At 40.8% G+C, this 20281-nt stretch overlaps 1 protein-coding gene across 1 annotated transcript; it reads left to right on the top strand.

Annotated features, from left to right (window-relative positions):
* Positions 1-960: 960 nt before the first annotated feature.
* On the top strand, positions 961-4181 carry LOC147430155 (uncharacterized). The gene is made up of 3 exons (XM_086494658.1): positions 961-3321; positions 3476-3498; positions 3585-4181. The coding sequence occupies exons 1-3, from the start codon at positions 1273-1275 to the stop codon at positions 3721-3723; spliced, it is 2211 nt and encodes a 736-aa protein (XP_086350784.1). The 5' UTR covers positions 961-1272; the 3' UTR covers positions 3724-4181.
* The last annotated feature ends 16100 nt before the right edge of the window (positions 4182-20281 follow it).

Genomic DNA, 20281 nt, shown 5'->3' with positions numbered 1-20281 from the left:
GTTGCATTCCCTTTGGGGATTCGGAGATCAACACTATGTCATCAACATATAACAAAAGTGGAATCCATGTCCCTACCAACTGAGCACCTTTATCCCCATCGCTGTCAATGTAGTCAGAAACCTCATCCACATACATACCGAAAAGAGAGAGAGAGAGAGAGAGAGAGAGAGAGAGAGAGAGAGAGAGAGAGAGAGAGAGAGAGAGAGAGAGAGCACTTGGCTTGCTATACTTAAGGCTGGGTTCACATAGGGTGACATAAGAAATTGGAAAAGCTTGCAAACCAACAAGAAAGTGCCATGTGGCCTTGTTGTTCACATAGGGCGGAAAAGGGAGATAGAGAGTGCCACATTGTGGAAGAGAAAAAGGAAATTTGTTATCACCCCCCCTTCCTCCTTGGGAAGTTCTTTCTTCTTGTTATCATGTTAATGCAACCCTCCCACCCCTCTGTCCACACTTGCCTCCTACTCTTTCTTCCGTTGCCTCTCGGTGTTCACAACATGCGGTGGAAGAAAATTGTGTTACATTTTCTTCTGCCATCACATGGACGGCGAAAGTGCACATTTTGAGGCTTTTCCACCCGGAAGAGCTCATAAAGTGCCATGTCTTCCACCAGCCTAAGTACGCTCGAGAGGGGCAGGGCTAGAAAAATACATTTTTCCCAACCGAAGGAAATAAGGACAAACTTGAACTTCTGCCCTTTTTTTGGTCAAAGTTTGAAGCTTTTGCCGGTAATTACACTAAAACTTGTGTAAATTTGTCGGTTTTCTTCAAGGCAAGCTCAAAATCTAACCGAAATTTTTATGATTTTAGCCAGTTAAAATACACTATACCCCGGTTTTTTTCTAACGCTGGAGAGGGGTTCTCCACTCTACTATCACGAAATCTAGATCCCCTCCCCCTCCCCGGGCGACCCATTTCCCCTTCTCCGTTGTTCCAATTGGGTACGTTTCACATTATGCACGATATGGTAGATTCTTCTTGACAAGTGCCTGCTGACATCTTACTTTCTTTTCTGTCAAAGCTTGCACGAGGTTAGGGCTTTGCTTAGACACCACCGCCAATTCCAAGGAGGGTTTGCTCGTTTACCCACAATTCTCCTGTAGTAGGAGGGATTTTAATTTTATCAGTTCTCCACTCAATTCACGACTGAGCTTTCCATGGAAGCTAGGGTTTTTCAATGGTGCCGAATTAAGAGGAGCAGGTAAGCAAAGTTCGTTTTTGCGTTTGCTTTCCATTTTGTGCGCAATTTTCTCCTGCATCCTGCCGGGGTCATGTCTTACGTTGACACTGGGGATGATGAGCTTGACTATGGAGAAAATGAGCTGGGCGATGCGACTGCAGCAGGAGTTTCTTTAGGTGCTCCTGCAGATGATGATGACATGGCTCAAGAGGACGAGTACGAAGAGCTGTATGATGATGTAAATATAGGGCTTCTTGAAGCTCCAGCTGTAGCTACAGGGGATGCCTATCCAACGGGTGACATGGACATGGTGGATCAGAAATCAGATGCGAGAGCTGCTGCTTTGACAGCTGATCTGGACACAAGGACTATGGAGCAAACACGATTGGAAGCCACGCTTGCTGCTGCCACTTCTAACCCCTCAGAGGCTCCAACAGAGATTCCCAAGGGGATGAAGATCGAGATTAAAGAAGAGATCAAAGATGAAAGGGGATTATCTATTGCATGGTCTAGGCAGGAGCTGACTAGCAGACAATTACACAAGGAGAATGGTAAGGATGTGGTTCAAGGGCAACAGATGCAACTGTTTTTGTCCCCAACCACCAAGGAGCAGGGTTCTGGTTATGTCAATGGCGCAAGGCAAGGTTCTTATAACACCAAGACAGATTTAGCATCTGGTAATGGTGAGAATCTGATAGGTTCTTCTACTGCTGCCGCTCTTGCTCAAAGTGGTGGGCATCCAGGCAGCAGTTTTACTGCTGCTTCAGGTAGAGTTATTGGAGGTGCCAGTGAGAACTTTAAAGATCGAGGTGGTGAAGATGACATGTTGTTTGATAGAAATCCTGGCTCTGCAACAGGTGTCTCTAGACCCACACCGAGAGATTTAACATACAGTGTGGCAGATAATCCTTCCAGGCAACAAATGGTGAATGATCGATCTGCACCACAACAACAATACTCAGGTGATGGGAGTGGTATGCTCTTTGTTGGTGATCTTCAGTGGTGGACCACAGATGCAGAACTTGAGGCGGCTCTTTCAGAGTATGGACGAGTGAAGAATTTGAAGTTTTATGAAGAGAGGGTGAGTGGAAAATCGAAGGGGTACTGTCAAGTGGAGTTTTTCGATCATGCATCTGCAGTTGCATGTAAACAGGGAATGAATGGAAGGAAATTCCATGGTCGTCCTTGTATTGTTGCGCTTGGAAATGCAAAGAGTATCCAACAAATGGCTTTTCAGCAAGAGAAGAAAACTCAAGCTCAGTACCAGGCACAGGAGCAGATGAGCACCAGGAGGTCCAATAACAACACTGCTGGAGGTACAAGAGGGGGGTCCTATCAGGAAAGGGACAGCGGTCGCGGCTATGGGAGGGCAAGAACAAGTCAGGGTATGGGTAGTAAGACAGGGCAAGGTGGTGGTGGAAGGGGGAGGGGAAGCTACATGAACAAGGGAATGGGTGGTGGTGCTGCTGGTGGTGGAGGAGGAGGAAGTGGTGGATCAGGAATGCCATACGGTCAGGCACATTCTGGGCCCATGGGAGGCCACCAATCTGCGATGATAATGCATCAAGGAATGATAGGGCAAGGCTATGATCAACCATATGGGCCAATGGGGGGAAGGGGCGGGGCTGCGTATGGTGGCTATGTAATGCCTGGACCTCCTTTTCCTGGGATGGTTGCTCCGTTTCCTGGCATGGGCCCGGGTGGCCTTCCTGGAGTAGCACCTCATGTTAATCCAGCGTTTTTTGGGCGTCCAAATGGAATGGGATTGATGCCTGGAAGCGGCATGGAAGGTCCTCACCAAGCTATATGGGGAGATGGATCTATGGTTGGATGGGGCGGTGAGGAGCATGATAGGAGGGCTAGAGATGGAAGCTATGCTGAGGATGGGGGCAGCCTGGAATATAATTATACCAGTGACTTAGGACATGAGAGGAGCAGGACAGGTGCGGGATGGGATAAAGAAAATGGAGGCATAAACGAGAGGCATCGCAGGGATGATAGGGATGGAGACTGGGAGAGAGACCTCTACAAAGAGAGAGAAAGGGATGTTTATAGGGACCAGAGGGATCGAGATAGGTATCGTGATAAGGATGATGACTGGGACAGAGAGAGGATCATCAAGAATAGAAGCAGAAGCCAGGTTGCTGATGAAGATGATGATCCAAGGCTGAGATCCAGGGAGGATGATTATGGTAGAAAGCGCAGAATAAGAGAGAGAGATGTTTGAAGTATGTAGAAAGCATCGGCATGTGCGAACTTTTGTTGCTGTTTTCAATGAGTTAAGAAATTTTTAGAATTTCTGTAAGCTGGTCTTCAGGTATGCAAACTCATGTTTTGAGATGGATTCTTAGGTGTAAAAGAACATTCACGGTCTGCTCAGGTATTGACTCTTGTTATGTGCAGGGTCCAGCCTGGCACAGATGGGGTGGATACCGCATTCGTACGTGCATATCGTCTGCTAAAGCGGTGCTTTGACGGCCCTGTTACTACGGCACTTGTAGCCGTTGATGAACTTCTGCAAGCAAAGAGCGTGAAAGCTTGAGGATTTTCAGCAGCCTTTGCAACTAATTCGAAATCTCCATATAATGATATCTTTCTGACTTATAGCGTTTACTCTCTCTTTTGAAGGGGACAGGCAGTAGACCTGGACAACCTGTTAGAGTAACTTTGCTTTTGGAAATCTTTAGAATTTTGTGTTTTTCATGTTGGGTGATGGTATAACGGAATTCTTTAGTCAGATGTTAAAAGGAAGGCATTTTAAGCCCTTATGAAATGTATGTCTTTTCCCATCAAGGGAAGAAACTTGTTTGTTCTGGCTCTTCTGAAAGTTCCTAGTGAGTGGTCTTGGTGTGCCACCGCCATACAATTGTACAAAGTAGTGCAGGAAATGTCCCTAGTGTCGTGTATGTATGCTTCGAACCTGTTTGTAACATTCTTTCTCTGCAGCAACCCTTGCAGAGTCATTTAAATAAAACATCTCTTCATGGGAGAGGTTTTTGATTTTGTTGTTGAGATGAGCCTTCCTTGACCTGGTGTTGCAGTGAACAAGTGGTTAATGTGTACGCCTAGTTTGTTCCCTCAATAATATTTATCAAGGTGTGATACCGCAGTTTAGCTATCGAGGGTTGTTAGGGAGTCTTATTTTACAGCAAAAGTTTTTTTTTCAGCTAAGGTGGATTGCTTATCTGGATAAGCCTCTTGGTCATCATTGGATCATTGAAGTATCGTTATGCAGTGGTTTAAGGCTGCAATGTGGAGGGGCATTTGGTCATGTGTGCGATTGTCGTGTACCGTGTTTCTGTGTACTTCTGAGGAAGTATTGTATTTGTGACCGCTTGCGATTGATACTTTTAATTCTTTCTGGGATCATTTGACAGTGGTTTATTTTGTAACTGCCCAAAGGATTAATTGGTGTGTGATCAAAGTGCTATGTTTGGAAGCTTACTATCAGTTGGGATTTCTGGTCGTGAATTGTAATGCCGAAATGTAGGTAGCATGACCGTGTATTTATTTAGGCTGAACTGCGGATGAACCTTCCGGCAGCTGTTTGATGACGTAACAATTCAGGAAGCAGTTAGCTTTTCTTGCGAGCTTTGGCCTGCAGGACCTCTCTATGTTGTTTAACAGGGACTCTGTGAATGTGTTATGCTGAATTATTACACGATTTCCATAGGTTGATTGTTCGACAGCAACCTCTCAAATTGAGATTGTATCCTTGTTAAAATTTGAGTCTGAGGAGTTGCTTTCATAGGAGGGTTAGTTTTAGTAGTTTTAAGTGTGTGAGGTTCTTTTGAATGATGATCTGAGTTAGTCTCGTCTGTGCGTATTGTTTGTGTGGCAGTGAGAGACCTCGAGAGAGAGCAGATATTGGAGGGTTAGTTTTAGTAGTTTAAGTGTGTAAGGTTCTTTTGAATGATGAACTGAGTTAGTCTCGTCTGTGCGTATTGTTTGTGTGTCGGTGAGAGACCTCGAGAGAGAGCAGATACTGTAACCTAGCTCATTACTCAGGGTTGATTAGAGGGGATGCGGTAGTATATGGTCAATGTATGGTCGTCAAAGGTTTGCTGTACTGCTAAGAATCCTTTGCAAATGCTTGAAGACATCGCTGGCCTGAGTATTTGTGCTGCAGTATTGTGTTTCTCATGCTGTATATTCAATGAGATCAGAATATGTTGTTGCCAGGAGATGCATCTGACTAACCATATATACGACTCCAAGAAAGTGGTGGCCACGCAAGGTGTGTGAGTGAAGACAAGTTTAGTGACCCCTCTTAGACAGTCATAGTAAGGAACTAACTCTATAGACTTGCAGCTGCGCATGGGTGTTGATGATGTGAGTAGGAATGTTGTAGCTACTGTCCAAGCTATCCTATGGTAAAGATGATCTTTCACTTGAGTTGAAAAGTGGTGAAGTTAGGGTCGCATGTTGAGTTTGATGGTGGTGGTGTTTGCAAACTATGATTGTATCCATACATCTCCTACTAATTAGTAGGAGGATGTCCCATGTAGTTCTTTAATGAAAATTTTAAAATTACTCTATTCTCGCCTAATTTCATATATTACATTCAATTCAAATAAGGTATTTGCAAAATTCAAAATGTGTTGTAGCCTTTGCTTCCAAGATGCAATGCTCCATTAGACTAAAGTGCCCTCTTGTAGTATCTCTTTCCTCTTGGAATTCATCATACATCTTTCTAGCATTGGGATCAATCCCTTCCCATTCCTCTACATCTAGCCATATGGTAGTTGGCCTTCTTGCACTATTTATAGCATTGGCTTCCGATAGGCAAGGTGACATCATTTGATATGCAATGTGCATAATCCACTCGTATGATACCATATTTTTGTAGATTTGATCTCTACCTTATTGTGTATCATAACTTTGTAACATTTGATTCAACATGAGTACATCAAGCTATAAACATGTCTATATGTTAGGGTAGATAGAAACCAAACTGGAGAAGATTGCAAAGGGTTGGGCACCACGATGGGGACTAGGGATTTTCCTTTGGGTACTGCCAACTTATAGTAGGTGTATAAGACCTTGCTAGAGCCTAAAATATTCCCAAAGCACTTCCCATATGTGGCCCATGTACTTGGAATCCCCTTAAGAGCAAAGGATTTAAGATCTTGGGATGCAAAAAAATGACAAACTTTGACCTGAAGGGGGAATCTCTTTGGAAGACCTTCACCACAATAATCAATGAAGTGCATAAAGGTGTGCTTAGTGCTTTAAAAAAACCTAGGTTTAGTGTAATCCCACCTACAAATTTGAGATTTACCTCTGAATTTTAAATTTGAAGGTGCGAAAACCTACAAAATTTAGAGAAATTTATTGTAAAACCTTCAAATTTAGTCACTCTACCTCTAAAATTTCTCATATCTACGTTGGCCAAGTTGTTGGAAAAAAGGATTTTTTCGAGCACTATGCTTCAACTGCACCCTAGCTAGAGGGCCAAATTTTAATATTGACCATGAAAACAAGATTTAGGCTTATGGATAGACCAATTCTGTACGCTAACCCACCAACATTTTTTTTAAAAAAAGGAGATTCTATGATTTAGCTAGCAATGAGCTATGATTGAACTAATAGCTTCTAGTTTTAAATGCAAACCTTCTCTGAAACCTCAGAAGCTTGGAGTGGTTGGCATGTGATTGGGCCAAAAAGTGCCTTGAGCCCCATAAATATAAAATTAAAATGTGCCCACAAAGGTTAAAGTAAAGCCTAAAGTCCTTAATCATGGCACCAAGAGCTTAGATAAAGCCTATAGGGGTCATCAATGAAGAAAACCTTAAGAGTCTTGAATTAAGCATGCGGCCAAATGCTGAAATATCAAAGATTAAAGTACTTAAATTGGCATTCACACAATTGAAAGTATTTGTATTGTACCAAAATAGTACCAAACAATGCCCTAAGCAACCAAATTGGTATTTGATACAACACTAAAATTCTTTGTGCAGTACCAAAATGCACCAAAATAGTACCAAACAATAAACCACCTCCAAGTACATGACTAATCTAGTGCAAGATCTCTTTTGGTAGAAGAGAACAAAATTATGGCACATTATAATAACAAACAATAGGATACCAATGAGCATCGTACTAAATTGACCTCCACAAACTAAATTGCATCTCTACACCTTTTGAAGGCTCTTGGAGAGTACCAAAAGGCAGCTTCATCGTACAAAAGGTGCCTAAATTTTTCCTTATGGTACCCTTCATAGCAAAATAAAGGACCTAATATAACTAAATGATAGAGATGCATCCGATTTGTGTTTTGGCGCCGCTCATCCCTTGTTCCCCTAGTCCAACGTCTTGATGTTTGGTGTACATTACCCTTGGAAACAATACATAGAAAATTTCACTTTTTTTTATGGTCTGAGGGGTTCTCCTCAAAATTCAAAACTAGTTTCATTCCATGTGATTGTCCTCGCTGACAATACCATTTGGAGACCATCTATTTGATGACCTTTTAGGAGATTAAGACATGACATTTTTTTAAGGATCCCCTACATCTATGCTACTAGACCTAAGAGAGGGGGTGCCGATAACATTGGAGAATGGAAGTCTGCATTTAAGTGCATCGGATACTAGTGTGGTATTACTTAGCAGGCCTTTATCAACTTCTTGCTACGCATTGTTACAAACCCCCTTGTGGAAACATGGCCCCCTCAATGCACATGTAGTGCTTGAGGTTGATTGTATATTCTTTTCTAAGTCAATATAACACCTCCAGTCACAATTATGAGTATGGAAAAAAGAAAAGAGACATCACAATTTTCTTATCTTGAGTTTGAAGTGGTAGATTTTCTTCAATGATGCCATTTTTAGACTTAAGATAAGCTCCTAGTGACATGCTTAACAATTAAGACATCAAGATTTCCTTATGTTCCTTATCATACTTTATATTGAAAATTCTCCTTGTTATAGCCCCAAGGCCTACCAAATTGGGTATTGTATAGTCCTAAAGCCTTCAGACAATACCAAATTGGGTATTGTATAGTCCTATATCCTTCATACAATACTAAATTGGGTATTGTATAGAGCTATTGGTGGTTTCATGCAATAGAATGTAGAATTTTGTATTACATAAATTCAGTTTTACACACTAGAGTACCAATGTTGGTACTGTACTAGTGGACACCTCAGATTATCCCAAACAACATTGTGCTGCAAGGATTGCAACCGTACCTAGGAGTTTTCAAGAAGATGTACTAGTTGTTTTTTACAGCACTTTGTCATCCAATTTTCTTCCAAAATTGTTATTTTTTCTAGGTGGAAGTCTTACCTCTAAGGTCCAAGTGATATACCTTGGGATAATGTTGCCTTGAACCATTGTCGTTGATAAGAACTCAATAGAAAACTTTATCCTCATCTTTCTTCTATGGATACGAACTTGTCACAACTATGTTTCTTCATGAGTGCGCAAGACACTAGCAAGTTCACAATATTCATGGGGTGTTATGCCATCTACATATTTGATATTATCATCAAACAAGTTCTCTTCACAAAAATTTCATTTATAGAGCGGAGAACCTTGAGCTTGGTCAGTGTGTTATGAGCATCGGAGAGTATTGGTTTTGATATTGTTCAACCTTGAAATTTGCAACTCAAAAAATGCTAGATAGTGTGAAATAATTTCTCTATTGCTTTTTTGCATGCTCTTTATTCAGTTTGCGAGAATACCTTTTGTTCTTGACCTAGATTTCAACAAATTGAATGGTATAAATTGATACTTGCCTTCTTTATTTGCATTTCTTTGCACTCAAAATCATGCACGTAAGTATGGCTAGTGTGCAAACATCAACCAAAAGCTATCTAGAGCATTGTGAGCAATAGGAACAATTGTATCCCCTCCATAGTGAATATCTATAAATCATCAATGGTTGAAAAGCCACTCATATTGTCCATTGGCTCTAAGCGCACCACACCGTGTGTGTGTGTGTGTGTGTGTGTGTGTGTGTGTGTGTGTGTGTGTGTGCACCACACCGTGTGTGTGTGTGTGTGTGTGTGTGTGTGTGTGTGTGTGTGTGAGAGAGAGAGAGAGAGAGAGAGAGAGAGAGAAATGAGGAGAAGGAGAAAATTTAAACATCAAAGGAACAATCCCAAGAGACCTCAAAGATCTATCGCACAAGGCTTGAACTCGAGACTTCGGATAACTAATCTAACACACTTGGGTGATACAAAACTTATTTGAGTTTTCTTTGAGCACGAGGGGGGGGGGGGGGGGAGAGAGAGAGAGAGAGAGAGAGAGAGAGAGAGAGATGATATGAAATGTTGTATTAAATGTCTTCAAAAAGCCAAAAATGACCTATGAGACCAAATTGGTACAATCTTGATGAATTTGATACAATGTCACGGTACAAAATAAAATGAAATGAATCAAAATAAAGACTAAATTACTATTTTCAAGATTCGAAGCAGCTCAAAGCAGTGTGAGTGTATGAATATCAATGTCCAAGGATGTCCAACATCGGGCACTATCCAAGGATGTATTGCATTGGTAGAATATCGTCGATGTCCGCCATGGTAAGTACTTGTACTAGGCGTCTCACATGCTGAGCTAAAGTGATCCATATCCTTTGTCGTAGTCTCCGTCGATGTTATGAGATACCCCCTAGTAACGGACATCTGAACCTCCCTAGCTTATTAACCCGATCAATCAACGTACCTCTAGTGTGGGTGGTATCTGGGCTTTGTTGAGTGGTGTGACCCCGTGTCTGCCCAGTAGGTGGTCTAAAGAAATTTGTAATATCCCTATGAGATCGTCTCTCTATTGGCCTTGAATAAGCTCTCTTTGTGTTTGCATATCTCGAGTAAAAATAACCCAAGGCATCTCAGATCTTGATATCTCAAGCCCCTATATAGTGGTCCAAAATCCTCTATGAAGAGACAATAAAATCACCCCCGTATCTCGTAGTACACCGGACATTGACATTTGTGATGCAACTCTGTCTCAGGCTCCAAATGGCATAGCTGGCATATCCTAGCCTATGTAGGTATCCCCCTAAATCTATCAGTCTCAACCTCAAGCTGATGTGAAGAGGTGCGTAACTGATCAATAGTGCACCGTATCCCCCAAGATAAATGTATATCCATGTAAAACTAGGTCTAGTCACAAACCCATTCTCCGTTAGTTGGAGAAGATGCTCTCTATAAAAAGCCATCTTTGTGTCCCAAATCTCACGTCGAATGAACTCAAGTCCTCCTAGTGTCAAGCAGAGACAGGTCCTGATGAAAGAGACCGGTGATCTTTGTGCGCATAATAGACAGAGAGGGTGCATCCAAAGAGTACTGGAAAGGAAGCAATCTATCCATAGTGAAACTGTGTAAGTAAAACCATGATATCATCTATCCATACCATCAAGTAATATCCCCCTGGATTGTAGCTTTTGGGATGACTCAAGAGCTAAGTGAGCTTATTTGTGTATAGGGAGGTCACATAAACTATACATAAAGGAAACTAATTTGGTGAGTGCCTCAACCATGAGTGGAGATGCAACTAGCAATGCAACGATAGTTTCATGTGGTAATGAAGCCTTTGCTCACATCATCCGAGAGATCATAGAAATTGAAGGCCTCTCCATACATTTGCACCCATCAGTGCTACCAAATCTGGTCCACATATCTCGGCTCCATAAAGCATAGCTAATGTCACTAAAGTATCAAAGATCCATAGCTTTGTTCGAGGTTCTTGGAATTGAACCTGCAAACTACATCCTCTCTAATTTTCCTAGGGCAACATAAGCTCTGGTCATTCTAGTCTCAGCTACTCTCCTCAATGGAAACACTTGCCCATTGAAAACTATCCCAAGGTAAGTGTATGCATCTGTATACTCCACTGACTCCTGGCCATAAGAAAATGTGGGTGTTGATCTCCTAACCCATTGTGGTGTGGTATTGAATACCATAACCTTTATTTTGCCAAGGTTGGCAGACAATCCACTATTGTGGGCAAACGTATGTAAAGTATCTACGTGACGCTGCAACCCCTTTGGGGACAATATAATCAACATATGATACCAACAAAATACACATTGCAACCAATTGAGCTCCTCTGTCACCTTCCCTATCAATGTAATGAGAAACCTCATCTACATACATGCCAAAGAGCGTCGAAGATAGCGGGCATCCCTGATTCACACCAAAGGTTCTCAAATGTTGAGACACTTTTGATGATAGAGTTTGCTGGGGTACCCCTCTTTTGGTATCCTTGCTGTAAACTATGTATATGGTCGAATATTTTTGCTTTTGACGTCGAGTTGGCAGTCACACGACAATATGTTTGAGCATTTTACGTCAGTCTTATGTGCCCAGCGGTTGCTTTGTCAAGTTGTACGTTGATTTTCATCTTGTCAGGTTTGAGTTTTTGCTCCCCGTACAGAGGAGACTCTATTGGATTTTTCCTGTGAGTTGACCATATGTGTTCTTAGCAGACTTGACTGCTTATAGCCAGTGATTTTGCTGCATTTTCTCTTGAGTTTCTACTCCTATTTTAGGGGAAACTCTGTCAAAATTCTCCCAAAAATTTACCATAGATATTTGGTCACATTCTCTTGAGTTATGGCTGCTAGTGGTGCTTCAAAAAGGAAATACTACTACATAAAGAAATTTGATGGCACAAACTTTATGATTTGGAAGCAACGCATGCTTGATGGCTTGGTCAACAAGGGCCTATCACAGCACCATTGAAATAATGTAGAGAGAATGCTTACAGTGATGATCAGTGGGAAGAGTTGGATGCTCGTGTCATGGCTAAGATTAGATTACATCTTGGCGAGACCATATTCTTTACTATTGTGGACAACACTACAACACAAGAACTTTGGAAGTCTCTATGCGCAGCTTGGGATGGAAAAAGTGCTTCTAACAAAGTTTTCTTAATGAAAAAACTTATGTTCTTGAATATGAAAGAAGGTATCATTGTTAGTGCACACTTGAATGAGTTCGATAGCATCTTTTCTTAGCTAACATCAAAAGGGCTGAATTTTGATGATGAAATGAAGGCCATTTTCTTGCTATGCTCTTTGCCTTCTTCTTGAGATACGTTCCATACTGCAGTTAGTAACTCCACACCATGTGGTAAACTAAAATTCAGTGATGTTACTAGTGCATTTCTCTCTGAGGAGATTAGACGTCAGTCTCTCGATAGCGGTGGGCATGGAGATGCATATATGATAAGTGGCCATAATCACCATAAGCAAAGAGGTGGATGTAGTCGCAAACGTAGTCGTGCACATGATCATAAGGATTGCCAAATCGTAGCAAGAGTCGAGGCCGTGACTTAAGAAATGTAGAATGCTATCATATGCGGTAAGAAAGGACATGTAAAGAAAGATTTTCATGCTTTCTAGTGTGAAAAAGGTAAAGCTACTGTGAAGTCTGATGCTCAAAAGAGAAGTGTAAAGATAGAAGAAATCAATGTGGTTGAATTTCCAACTCGAGAGGTTGTTCTTGACATGCAGCAATAGCTAGATGTGCTTGTTTCCACTGCCAATTTGAGTCCATATGCATTATTGGCTCTTGATGAGTGTTTTGCGTAAAATTGGATCATTGATTCAGGTGCTAGTTTCCATGTTACTCCCCATAGGGAATGATTCTTTACATATATTGCTATGCATGGTTCAATCAAGCTTGGAGATTCCTATCAGCTTGATATATGCAGTATGGGAGATGTTAAGTTATGCATTACAAATTACACTGAATTTATGCTTTGTGGAGTCATACATGTTTCTAAATTGACTAAGAGTCTGGTGTCAGCTTGTCAGCTTGATACTCTAGGATATACAATTATTTTTGGCAATGGTTCTTGGATGGTGCGTAAAGAAAATTTGGTTGCCATAAAAGGTCAAAAATCTGGCTCATTATACTCTTTATATGTCTCTTCAGTCAAAGAGAGTTCCATCTATGTAGCCGATCACCCTTCTACTGAGTTGTGGCATAACCAGCTAGGCCATATGAGCCAAAAAGGAATGAAAATCCTTCAACGTTTGAGCTACTTACATGCGTTAAACTATTTTTTATTTTAATTTATGTGAGCATTGCATTTATGGCAAGCAAACTAGGCAATCTTCCTCGCCATTACATCGAGAGTTGGGAAACCCTTTAGATTTGGTTCATAGCGATTTATGTTTGCCTATGCCACACAAATCTCTCGGGAAAGCATTACATTTCTTAACATTTATAGATAACTCTACTCAAAAGGTATGGGTCTACCTCTTAAAGGGGAAAGACACAGTGTTTGCTACATTCTAGAATTCATTAGCCATGGTTGAGAACCAATTTGGTAGAAAGCTAAAAGCTTCTCGAACTGACAATGGTGGAGTGTATGTCTCCAAAGAGTTCAATTTTTTTTGTAGAAAACAAGGGATTCGATACACCTGCTTAGAATGGCATTGCTGAGCATATGAATCTCATGATTCAAGAAAGAGTCATAGCCATGTTATCTATGGAAAATTTACCTCCTGAGTTTTGGGGAGATGTTGTTATGACAATTGTACACATCATCAATATATCGCCTAGTACTTCCATAGGAGATGTGGACTGGCAAGAAGCCAAATTGTAATAGATTACGTTTGGGTGCAAAGCATTCTCACACATCCCCAAAGAACTTCGCAAGAAGCTAGATCCCAAGTCACACAAGTGCATCTTCATTGGTTATGGTGCAGATGGAGAGATGGGATATCATCTCTGGCACTCGTAATCTAGAAAGGTTTTTTGCAACTCACAGGTGATATTCAATGAGTCTAAAATTTATAGACAACCTGTTAAAGAGGCCAATTATCGAAAAGTTAGATTTGAGGATGTAGCCTCCACAAATTTGGAAAAACGAACTTAGTCTACTTGTGTGATGTTCCTACCACTAGTAGTGCTCCAAAGAGAGAGAAACCTAGCAGTGAAGTAGTGAGAAGATCTACACGTGTATCTCGTGCATCTGAGCGTTTTGAGCCAGGATTGGACTATGTGTTAGTGCGATGAGCCACTTGTTACAAAGAAGCTATTCAAATGGAAGATAACGTGAAGTGGGAGCAGGCTATGCAATCTGAATACAACTTGATTTTAGCCCTAAACAAGACAATGCTTTCATTCCCTTTCACTCATATGACCTAGCTGGCAATGCCATAAAGAGGTATTTGGCTGCTCGGCTACACATTTAACATTGTCCTTAACACTAGCAACATGTAAAGAGTTCCATGTTTGAAAGCCTTTGCCACAATCAAAGAACCCTTTGACAACTTTCACGAAGCATCTTCAAAAGAGGTATGATAACCCTCATCATCAAGTTGCCCAATGCTAATCAAACTTTTTGTCAACTTTGGAATGTGTCTCACATTTTTAAAAGTGAAGTTATAGCCATTAGCAAATGGCAATTGCACATCATCAGTGCCCACTATGTCACAAGTATAATTGTTTCCAAGATGGACTACACCTTTCCTTGAAGCATCATAAGTAGAAAACCATTTTGTACATGGAGTAACATGAAATGATGCATGAGAATCAGTGACCCAATTTTGAAAGGTAGTAGTGTTTGCATAACCTTGGCAACCAGTCTAGCCTTGTAGCGATTAATCTCACCTTCTAGTTTACATTTCAATTTGTAAGCCCACTTCATACCAATGGTCCTAGCAAATCACATAAAGTCCATGTTTCTTTTTTTTTTTGTGCATTACATTTTGATTGCATTGCAACCATCCAATTTTTTGAATTTTGTGCTTTATAAAAAAAGGAAGAGGTTCCTCTTTGTCATATAAACCATAAATTTCCAAAGCATAGCAATCTAGTGCATATGATGCATGGAGAGAACCTCAATGCGTACAACTAGACATAGGTGCATATCCTAGCTTCTTCATTCTCAATCCTTTCCACATCATGTGCATTTGCATTAGTAATAGACTAATCTATAATGTTTTTTGAACCTGCCATAGGTTATGCAATCTGCCTCATTGAAACTTACATTCAAGTTTCCACCATTAAAAAAGGGCAAAAAGTCTCATAAATGTCTTGTGAGCTTACAATATTGTCTCTAGTACATGATAACAAAGGTTAAGTAGAATCTTCCACAAATACAACATCTTGTGAAACTAAGATATTCTTTGTTTGCCGATAGTATAACTTGTAATCTTTGCTTTCAGAACTGTAACCAATAATAATGCATTTGATAGCCTTATCATCCAATTTTCTATGTTGCGTTTGTGGCACCAAAGTGTAAGCTAAACAACCAAAAACACGTGTGTGATCAATAGATGGATTCTTATCATGCCATGATTTATAAGGAGTCTTAAACTGCAAAGCTTTAGTAATACCTATTAATAAGTACATCAATAGCACACTTGATAGCCTCACCCCAAAAAAATGTGGTAAAGCTTGTCTCTTGACCATACATCGTGCCATCTCTATCAGTGACTTGTTTTTTCTTTTAGCAACACCATTTCAATGAGGTGTATATGGCATTGTACATTGGTGTTTTATCCCATGACTAGCCAAAAATGCATTAAATTCATGAGACATGTACTCCCCCCCTCAATCTAAACGGAGGGTGCCCATAGTACATTTAGCATTGCCAAAAATTGCTTGAAACACATTAATACTTCGGACTTAGCTTAAAATAGATACATACATGCATGCCTCAAGTAATCATTAATGAAAGTGACGAAGTACATGTACTTACCCAAGGATGGAGTTTGCATAGGCCGACAAGCATCACTATACATGCTCTTTGTAAGAGCATCTACATGGTTGTCATCCGTGTGAACTTTGGCTAACTCAATGCATTTGCTACCCAAAATATCCCGTATCACATGACTATGTGTTTTGACTTGGAATGAAACACAGGGTTCTTTACTAACGCAATCGCACATTGTCTATCACAATGTAACACTAGAGTCTTGTGCATACCAAGGTCTCCCACTTGATGAGATAACCACACAAATTCTTTGTTGGTTGTTAACCACTTACGGACACCCTATCACCTTTGACAGACGCCTTATCACTTTATTTGAGTCATGGACCGGTATTGTCGGTCCTAGATACATAGGTGATCGTCGATGAGAGGCACACCACTTATCTTATTTTTACAGTGTTTTTGCTATGACCGGCCACTATGGGTGCCCATCTGTGAATGGGTTAGATTAATATAGAAGGTCCATTTTGACCTAAAATCCATATTCTTGAGATGCATGCTAAAGAAGTGCTCTTGCTCTACCTCTACCTTCTTCTCCATCGTGTGCTCACGATGGAGAAGAAGGTAGAGGTAGAGCAAGAGCACTTCTTTAGCGTGCATGTGCGTGTGTGTGCATATGCTTGAGAGAGAGAGAGAGAGAGAGAGAGAGAGAGAGTGATCGAGCATTGCGGCGGCATCGGCAGCGGCTCCCTCTTCTTTGCGGCACAGGATCCTTCACGACGACAAAGCATTGAGCGATGAGTGACACACCATTGGCCCTTTGAGCTTGCTAGGATAGTCTAGTTGTGTACTTACAGCCATTCGTGGCTCGCACAAAGTGTTTGGCAAGTTCCTAGCCTCCGACATGTGCAGTAAAAGCTCACATTTTTGGTGCCATTGCCGAGGAATGCCTTGCACTAAGCTTGAGGAGCACTCAGTGCTACCTCATGAAGCCATTCACTTTGATTTTTTTAAAGTTGTGTTAGATCTGTTAGTGGTTTTAATGTGTAGGTTTTGGTAAGTTTTGTTAGGTCTTTTAAGTGCTACAATGTGCATATTTTTTAAGATCTGGTAAGCTCTGTAAGGTTCAGGTTTTAGCAGGTCTGGTAGTTAGTGTAGTTCAGTAATGTGCAGTAGATAGTGAGCAGGTTGATTATTCTCTTAGTGTGCAGTGTGTTGTGTTAGATAGTGTGTGTGTGTAGTGCTAATTAGTATTAATTACTTATGTTAGTTGTGGGTAGCCTAGACAGAGCTGCAAGGTGTAGCTGTGTGCACGTGTGAGCTTGGCATCCTTACCTTATCCACACACAAAAAATGTAAACAAAATTTTAAATTAAAAAAAAAACGCTCAAAAAAACTGAGACAAAAAAATAAAATTAAAAATCTTATATTAAAAGGAAGGACCGGGGTCATTCCTCGAGCCCGAGCCCGAGTGCAAGCCCAGGCCTCGGTCCTTAGTCTTATGATATATTATAGACACTACTATGTATATAAAGACTAGCCCCTCAAGTGAATGGAGGACATGTGGGACAAGTCCTTCAAGTCCTCCACCCTTCCCTTCACACTTACCGCTTGAATTTACTAATTTTAGCCTTCTTCTCGACTAGGAAAAGACTGTTTTTAGGATTTTGAGAGCTTTAAGTAATCAAATCGGGGATTGTAAAGCACAACGCTTTCCTCTAACCAAGATGCTCGTTTTGATCTATCACACGCCATATTCCATGGCTTGGTTAGGAAAAGGACCAAAAATAACCAAAAAAAATGAGAGTAGAATTGGGTTGCAAATCATCCAAAAAACTAGGTGAGCAGCCTTCACGGGCACTCACCAACACTTCTAGGATGTTGAGGTCACATGCACCTACGCTATGGTCGTGTGCTAGAGGACGATCATATAGAGAGTGTCTCCATTTACACGGGCTGATGCAAAGTCAACTGCTAAGTTTCTCTTTGAGAATATTATTACAAGATTTGGTTATCCCTTTGAGATTGTGAGTGACAATGGTACTCATTTTATAAATAAGGTGATAAAGGAACTCATGACAAACTTCATGATAGCCCATTATAAGTCTACACCTTATTACCCACAAGAAAATGGCCAAGCTGAGAGCACTAAGAATACTTTAATTTCTATGTTAACCAAAACAGTGGAACCTCATCGCACCGATTGGGATTTGAAGCTAACATCATCTCTATGGGCTTATCGTACTGCTTACAAAGTGGCTATTAATTGTACACCATTCAAGATGGTATATGGCCAAGAAGTAGTTATGCCATGGGAGTTTGTAATTATTAGTCTTCGGGTAGCTTCACAAGAAGGTTGGGATGGTAACCCTTTAGTTGAAGCGTTTATACATATCCTTGAGAGGTTAAATGAAGAAAGACAATTGGCTTGCAAAATGCACTTGTGGAGAAAGATAGGAGAAAGAAATGGTTGATCGACATTTAAAGAACCAGGACATCAAGGTTGCGGATAAAGTCCTTATGTATGGAGTGCGTAACGAGAAAAAAAAAGTTAAAATATACCGGAGAAGGACCATATAGAGTATGCAAAATCACCCCATAAGGAACCATTTGCGTGGAAACTCTTGATGGAGTTGAAACCATTGAATTCCTCAATGGGAGTAAATTTAAAAGATATTATGATCCTTTAAGCCAAGAGGAGCTACGTGCCATCCATCAAAAAAGGGCAGCCAAGGCACAAGCAGAGTTGAAAAAGATATAAGCTCAAGCTGAGCCTAAGGAGTGACGACAACGTATTAAACGCCAAAGAGAGGCCAACCTTGGAGTTACACATGCATTTCAAGTTGAAACAAAGGATGATTGGTTGAACTCTGACACACCTCTACGATACCCTATTGAGTTAAATAACGCCTATGGAAAAGTGCTATATAACGCCTTATTAGACACATGTGCTAAATATAATCTGCTATCATATGGAGTGTGGTGTTAGTTAAGAAAGCCATCTCTAGCTGAGAGTATTATCCAAGTCAAGGGTATCAACAAGAAAAAAACTACGATTTTTGGAACTTGGCACGCTTCTCTCAGTTATGACAAACGGGGTCGTAGCTCAAGACCTTTTGGTTATGTCTATTGAAACTACGGAAGGCAATATAAACCTAGGACTCACGTAGATGATAGCGACCAAATGCACTATTGATTGGGGGACTGGGAGTGTCACAACACAGAAACCAACTCTTAGCCCTACCACTCAAGCGATAGTCCTTGAGATATCACCCCGTGAGGAAATACAACCCAAAACATTCCATGTCCAAGAGGTTGAACCATCTGTACCTATAGCCCAATCCTCTAGAGCTTCAACTTCTGTAGCTGAAACAAAACATCAGACACACAAGGCTCATCGTAATATAACAAAAAAAAACATACAAATGGGCCCTAAAGCTTTTTTAGTGACCATTTTTTACGCTAAAAAATAGAAGCCCTCTAAGAGATGCCCCACTCGCTCCAAGAAATATAAGAAAACGTTGCGTTGGATTCTTAAACGACTATTAAAAGCCCAAGGCTACTATGAAGAGAATGATCAAATCTGGGTGCCTAAACGTAAATTGTGTTCTTACATGTCACCTATAGACCCATGTGAGTCAAATCTTGTAACGGTAAAGCTGATTGAAGATCATGCGAAGGGAAAGATCACAGAATACTCTACACCTAATCCAGAGCTAGTTTGGGTACCCAAGTGAGAACGACTTATATCGCTTGGTTCAAACATAGAAAAAACAAATGAAGCTTCTTGCTCTTCATACAGTTCTTCTACAGAAACACAAGCTTCTTTAACTTCCACCTACCACCAAAATTGTACATAAAAACCAGGAAAGAATAGCACCTCCCATTGTAAATCCATCACCTAAAACAACTTTTCAAGTAAAATCATGGGAGAGTACCTTACCACCCTTACAATTAAATGATATGCCTAGGGCAGTGAAAAACTATTTGTCAAAGTCTTCACCCATTACAACTTGGAACAATTGGTTTCAAAAGGTGACGACATCATTCCAAAAGGTATGATCTACCCAAGGAAGGGGAGAGTATTTGCTAACATCCATCATTCACTTGCTCCCCTCTTAACCTTCCTCCCTGACCTCTCAATCTCCCAATCTTAGGGAATGTATATATAGCCCTAGACTCAAGAAAACAAAAATAAAAAAGTAAAAGAGCAAGAGCCACCAAACAAAAAGCTCGAAACCTACAAATTCTAGTACATGACCCAAAAATCATAATAACACAATATGCACAAGGACACGACCTTTGGACATGACCCTAATAATATTTGCACACTAACAAAATCTATCTACGTGTATAGATATGGCTAGTACGATAGACCCATCCACTCCTACCTTGGGTGAGAGGTACCCTTTTTACTTTTCACAAGTGGTTCACATAGTCTACCCGGTGCTTGCGTGTGGAATGGGATTTGGTAGATATG

The sequence above is a fragment of the Adiantum capillus-veneris genome, chromosome 22, assembly GCF_014529385.1.
Source record: "Adiantum capillus-veneris isolate H3 chromosome 22, ASM1452938v2, whole genome shotgun sequence".
Lineage (NCBI taxonomy): Eukaryota > Viridiplantae > Streptophyta > Polypodiopsida > Polypodiales > Pteridaceae > Adiantum > Adiantum capillus-veneris.
The sequence above is the reverse complement of the archived record's forward strand: the minus strand, read 5'-3'. Positions and strand labels throughout refer to the sequence as shown.

What these genes read in the sequence shown, in the direction of transcription:
- LOC147430155 (XM_086494658.1), top strand. Translation starts at nt 1,273, where the DNA reads ATGTCTTACGTTGACACTGGGGATGATGAGCTTGACTATGGAGAAAAT. An exon ending in AGAATAGAAGCAGAAGCCAG is followed by an intron (nt 3,322 to 3,475) that starts GTTGCTGATGAA and finishes AGAAATTTTTAG; the next exon opens with AATTTCTGTAAGCTGGTCTT. An exon ending in TTCTGTAAGCTGGTCTTCAG is followed by an intron (nt 3,499 to 3,584) that starts GTATGCAAACTC and finishes TGTTATGTGCAG; the next exon opens with GGTCCAGCCTGGCACAGATG.